This window comes from Hippopotamus amphibius, chromosome 3, assembly GCF_030028045.1.
Source record: "Hippopotamus amphibius kiboko isolate mHipAmp2 chromosome 3, mHipAmp2.hap2, whole genome shotgun sequence".
NCBI classification, from domain to species: Eukaryota; Metazoa; Chordata; class Mammalia; order Artiodactyla; family Hippopotamidae; genus Hippopotamus; species Hippopotamus amphibius.
Window position 1 is genome coordinate 114,088,313 of NC_080188.1, and position 6,000 is coordinate 114,094,312.

The 6,000-nt window shown below is 44.9% G+C and overlaps 1 protein-coding gene across 3 annotated transcripts in view; it reads left to right on the forward strand.

The window, feature by feature from the left end:
• The window catches only part of LOC130848189 (glycine N-acyltransferase-like), a 32,714-nt gene extending 27,141 nt beyond the window's left edge, over positions 1-5,573 (forward strand). For 2 of the 3 annotated variants that reach the window (XM_057726305.1, XM_057726303.1), the window contains exon 6: positions 2,616-5,573. In XM_057726305.1, the coding sequence (XP_057582288.1) occupies positions 2,616-3,123 (508 nt within the window). In that variant the 3' untranslated portion in view covers positions 3,124-5,573. The remainder of the gene's footprint in view (positions 1-2,615) is intronic. The other variant, XM_057726306.1, reaches the window with a different exon arrangement.
• The last annotated feature ends 427 nt before the right edge of the window (positions 5,574-6,000 follow it).

Here is a 6,000-nt window from a genome sequence, read left to right on the forward strand (position 1 = left end):
ATTCTTAGTCCCTTATAATTTTTTTGTATTTTGTTGATAAAGGAGACGTTTGTCCAGGTACAAGCATTGCAGCACTGCAATAAGGGTTCCAGGTCCCAGCCTGTCTCAGCTTCGTCACTCTAATTTCTGACTTTGCCTTCACATGGCTCTCTCCTCCATGTGTGTTTGTGTCTTGTCTTCCTTCTCTTGTAAGGACACTTGTTATTGGATTAAAGTCCACTAGATAATCCAGGATGATTTCATGTTGGGATCCTTAATGTATTTCCATCGGCAAGGTGCTTTTTCTAAATAAGGTCATATTTTCAGGTCCCAAGTGGGCATACCTTTTGAGTGGACACACCATTCAACCACTATACCTCCTACCTGTTCTTCCAGGTTTCCTTTTGTCTTCTTACCAACCGTTTTCTGCCAAGCAGCCAGAGTAATCTTCTTTTTAACAATGCACATTAGACCATGTACCTCCCTTGCTTAAAAGACTCCAGTACTTCCCATCTCACTTAGAAATAATTTTCAACTCCATCACGACCCTATAAGAGCCAACACCCTTCTACTTTTCGGATCACACCTCCTCTCTTGCTTACTGTCCCCAACATCACTGGTCTTCCTCCTGCCATCCATCATTGCAAGCTCAGGCCTATTGAATCAGCTTTTCCCTCTGCCTCCACCCCACCCATCCTTACACATGTGACTTCTTTTCCTATTCAGAAATGCTCAAGTGTCACATCCCATGCTAGACCACCCCATCTAAAATCACTTGCCAGTTATTTTCCACACATGACCTAGTTTTATTGTCTTCATAGCACCTATGATTATTTGAAATTAGCTACTTTAGTTCACTTTCTTACTGGTTGTTGGAGCTCTCCCCAACAACACTGCAAACCCCATGAGACAAAGCAGGTACCTTCCCTGTCTCATTCACTGATAGATCCTCCACAGCTAAAACAATGAGTGCCTGGTATGTGGTAGGTGTTTAATAAATGTGTTCAGTAAATTCACTTCACTAAACAAAAGTTTTCCAATAAAGAGAATTTCAACAAATTATATCCTTTCCCCCATTGATGTCCAGTCGAATACTGAATAGAATTGAACACTGAGGGTGGAGATTTGAGCTGAAAATACCCAATGCAGTGGTCCTTTGTGTGTATTCCTGGGAGGGATTTATTTATATTGTATCACACGCTATAACCTGGAAAGCACCTTCACATCTAGAATCTCACTGGATCCTCTTGTCTGCACTGTGGGATAGACAGGATGGGAGACATTATCCCCACTTCCATGATAGAAAACAGACTCAGATGATGAAATAGCTTGTTCGAGTCCCATGGATGATTGAGGTCACAGTGGACTTGGGTCTGAATCTCCTACTTCCACTTTGTGGGCTCTTTACAGGACACCTCCCAAGGCCCCTTTATAGCCTGCAGAAGCCTTCAGACTCAGTGTGCTGTACCTCAGGGGCTGCCTGCACTCTGCGTCACTGCCTCTTTCTGGACTTCAGCCTCCCTACTTGTTCAACATGGTAGCCAAGGACCTTCAGACACCCACATCCTAAGCTCTGGCTTCACTGCTTGCTAGCATGTGCTTTGGGGCACTTGCTTATTTCTCTGCAACTTTTGCCTTCTATGTAAAATAAGGATAAGAACAGCTGCCTGTTTAGGTTGGAAGGTTGCAGCAGAGGCCAAATGAAACAATTGTAGATATTTTCTGTAGAGGATGTATTATGTGCCAGGTGTGTGTTCTAAGCTCCTACATCCATTGATTCATTTTAGCTTCACAATGATTCTATAAGGGAGGTGTGATTATCATCCCTGTTTATGAGATGAAGAAATAGAGGAAGGGAGAAATGAAGTAATCAGCCCAAAGTCACCCAAGGAGTCAGATTATGAAGCCAGGCAGCTTGGCTACAGAGCACTTACACTTAAATATGTTCCTATTCCCCTTTCGGGGCAATTGGGGGAGAGGACAAATAAAATACTCCACAGCACATGTGATTTTGTTACCAAACCAAACTTGGATCCATTTGCAGTAAAGCCAATCTACTGACACTGGGCTGTGGTGAAGGAAAGTACAGAGTTTATTGCAGGGCACCAAGCAAGGAGAATCACGCTCAAAAGACTAGAACTCCCCAATGGCTTTCAGGGAAGGGGTTTTAAAGGCAGTGTGAGGGAGGGGCTGCAGGGTTCACGATCAGCTTGTGCACAATTCTCAGACTGGTTGGCATCAAGGTGAAGTTTCAAGCATCCTCAACCTTCTAGTTTCAACCAGTCTAGCGTCTATGCTTTTGTAGTCAGCAGCTTTCAACTGGTGGGGGTCTGCTTCCTATAGAAGCAACTTAGGAATATGTGCCAGGCCTTTCTCTATATCTTGCAGAGAACTGTGAGTTTGGTGATTCCGTGTGGCAGATACATAGTCTAAATTGTTACCTGTTTCCCAATCCAACAGCTATTCTATTTCTATATCTTCACATTTCCTAATCACTAACTCTTGAGTCAGCCCTCTGAGACTCAAGGGAGGCCTGGGAGACTAAAGCAAAAGCTTATTATTTCAAAGGACAGGGATACAGGGGCTTGTATGTGGTTTAAAGATTATGGCCTGTTCTTTCCTCTTGTTCCCAATAGCCATCAAAACATGTTGAAACTCTCATCGCTGGATCCTACCCATGCTGCCTTGGTGAATAAATTCTGGCACTTTGGTGGCAATGAGAGGAGCCAGAGATTCATCAAGCGCTGTATCCAGAACTTCCCTACCTTCTGCCTGCTGGGGCCCGAGGGGACCCCTGTGTCCTGGGCGCTGATGGACCAGACAGGAGAGATGCGGATGGCAGGCACCATGCCTGAGTATCGGGCCCAGGGCCTCATCACCTACATCGGCTGTGTCCAGGTCCAGGCTCTGGACAAACTTGGCTTCCCCCTGTATTCCCATATAGATAGGGCCAATCACATTATGAAAAAAGTGCGCTTCAATCTGCAGTGTACTTCCATGCCCTGTGACTGGAACCAGTGGCACTTTGTGCCTCTAGGAGGCAGCCCTGAACACAAGACAGTGTTGAATGGATGGGGCATGTGGCTGGAGGAGCCAAAAGGTGATGGAGAGAAAGAAAAAACTGTCATCAATGAAGGGGCCTGAGCTCTGAGGAAGCAGTGATGGGTGGTGAACAGGACAGCCGCAGTATCTGTGCTCAGATACCCCCAATAATTCCTTAGTTTCTTGAGTACCAAACACACCAGCACCCCAGCTACCTGGCTGTTACAACTCCCACACTTCCAGCAACCTAGCCATGCTTTAAACTGACTTGCATGATTTTCTACTTTGTTCTTCCTGGAACTACGACCTCATTGACCCTTTCCAATTTGCCAGAAGGGTTGTAATATTTTGTGGGTTTTATGATTTTCCTGTCTGGCTTTCTAAGACTTTATTTTAATTGATTGGAGAGTAACCTGTCCTCTGAGTAGATCTTTGAAGATCCTCCTTTCCCAGGTCACTTCTTAAGCCTTGTATTATAATCATGTAAAATATACTATGCACAGACATCATACATTTCTATACATATAGATATAGATGGGATACAGATATAGATATAGATATAGATAACAGCAGAGAGAACAAAAGAAAATGACTGAGTGGTGTTAACATCTCCTTAGTGATGACTAGCCTGGGAGACATCCTCTCAGAGAGCTCTGAGGAACTCCTCCAAAGAGGTGAGGAGGAGGGCAGGATGTATGTGATTTTGGAGTAGGGTTACATGCAATCAAGCCCACATCTTGGTAGGTCAGTGTTAGTCACAAGGAACAGATACCTCTGTGAATGATTTTGGTGCTTTTCTAAGTATGGGAAGATGCAAGAATTGGGGTTCATAAAAGATTCTCCTGAAAATATCTAACTATCTGAACACCTTTTCTGCCAGTTTCCCCAGAGCACAAGTGCCTCACTGCTGATCTCGGCCCTGAATTACTTTCACTGCAGTGGCTCATGATTCTATCTGAGCCTGACCAGGGTGCTTGGCCTTTCCCAGTCAGTAGAAATTGACTAGAGGCCAGACAAGAAATTCCAGGCAAGGCTTTATTGGGGCTGCTGCTGCAGCAGGGGGGAGCAAGAACAAGTAAGAAGTAAGAGAACCTCATTCCATGGTTCTCTTACTCTTTGGCTTCCTACGGGGGAGCAAGCCTGTTTCTTATATGTGATGAGAGTAGCGCTGTGTCCAGGGGTGCAGCCTAGGTGTGGTTTAGGGGGTCTGCCCACTCTTTAGGTGGTGTCTGCCCCTATCCCCTTGGTGGCGTTCTGTGCAGGGGGCATGCCCAGTACCCTGCTTTTGTTCCCAATACCCTGACACCCTGTTTTTGGCTCCAGGCTCTTCAGAAGGGGCAGTTTGGTTTTTTGGTCTTTTTGGACCTTTTTGTCCATAACCTGCCTCAACTGTGCAGGCACATAGTTATCTTTAGTCTCTTACGATTTCTTTGTATTTTGTTGATCGAGGAGACGTTTGTCCAGGTACAAGCATTGCAGCACTGCAATAAGGGTTCCAGGTCCCAGCCTGTCTCAGCTTCGTCACTCTAATTTCTGACTTTGCCTTCACATGGCTCTCTCCTCCATGTGTGTTTGTGTCTTGTCTTCCTTCTCTTGTAAGGACACTTGTTATTGGATTAAAGTCCACTAGATAATCCAGGATGATTTCATGTTGGGATCCTTAATGTATTTCCATCGGCAAGGTGCTTTTTCTAAATAAGGTCATATTTTCAGGTCCCAAGTGGGCATACCTTTTGAGTGGACACACCATTCAACCACTATACCTCCTACCTGTTCTTCCAGGTTTCCTTTTGTCTTCTTACCAACCGTTTTCTGCCAAGCAGCCAGAGTAATCTTCTTTTTAACAATGCACATTAGACCATGTACCTCCCTTGCTTAAAAGACTCCAGTACTTCCCATCTCACTTAGAAATAATTTTCAACTCCATCACGACCCTATAAGAGCCAACACCCTTCTACTTTTCGGATCACACCTCCTCTCTTGCTTACTGTCCCCAACATCACTGGTCTTCCTCCTGCCATCCATCATTGCAAGCTCAGGCCTATTGAATCAGCTTTTCCCTCTGCCTCCACCCCACCCATCCTTACACATGTGACTTCTTTTCCTATTCAGAAATGCTCAAGTGTCACATCCCATGCTAGACCACCCCATCTAAAATCACTTGCCAGTTATTTTCCACACATGACCTAGTTTTATTGTCTTCATAGCACCTATGATTATTTGAAATTAGCTACTTTAGTTCACTTTCTTACTGGTTGTTGGAGCTCTCCCCAACAACACTGCAAACCCCATGAGACAAAGCAGGTACCTTCCCTGTCTCATTCACTGATAGATCCTCCACAGCTAAAACAATGAGTGCCTGGTATGTGGTAGGTGTTTAATAAATGTGTTCAGTAAATTCACTTCACTAAACAAAAGTTTTCCAATAAAGAGAATTTCAACAAATTATATCCTTTCCCCCATTGATGTCCAGTCGAATACTGAATAGAATTGAACACTGAGGGTGGAGATTTGAGCTGAAAATACCCAATGCAGTGGTCCTTTGTGTGTATTCCTGGGAGGGATTTATTTATATTGTATCACACGCTATAACCTGGAAAGCACCTTCACATCTAGAATCTCACTGGATCCTCTTGTCTGCACTGTGGGATAGACAGGATGGGAGACATTATCCCCACTTCCATGATAGAAAACAGACTCAGATGATGAAATAGCTTGTTCGAGTCCCATGGATGATTGAGGTCACAGTGGACTTGGGTCTGAATCTCCTACTTCCACTTTGTGGGCTCTTTACAGGACACCTCCCAAGGCCCCTTTATAGCCTGCAGAAGCCTTCAGACTCAGTGTGCTGTACCTCAGGGGCTGCCTGCACTCTGCGTCACTGCCTCTTTCTGGACTTCAGCCTCCCTACTTGTTCAACATGGTAGCCAAGGACCTTCAGACACCCACATCCTAAGCTCTGGCTTCACTGCTTGCTAG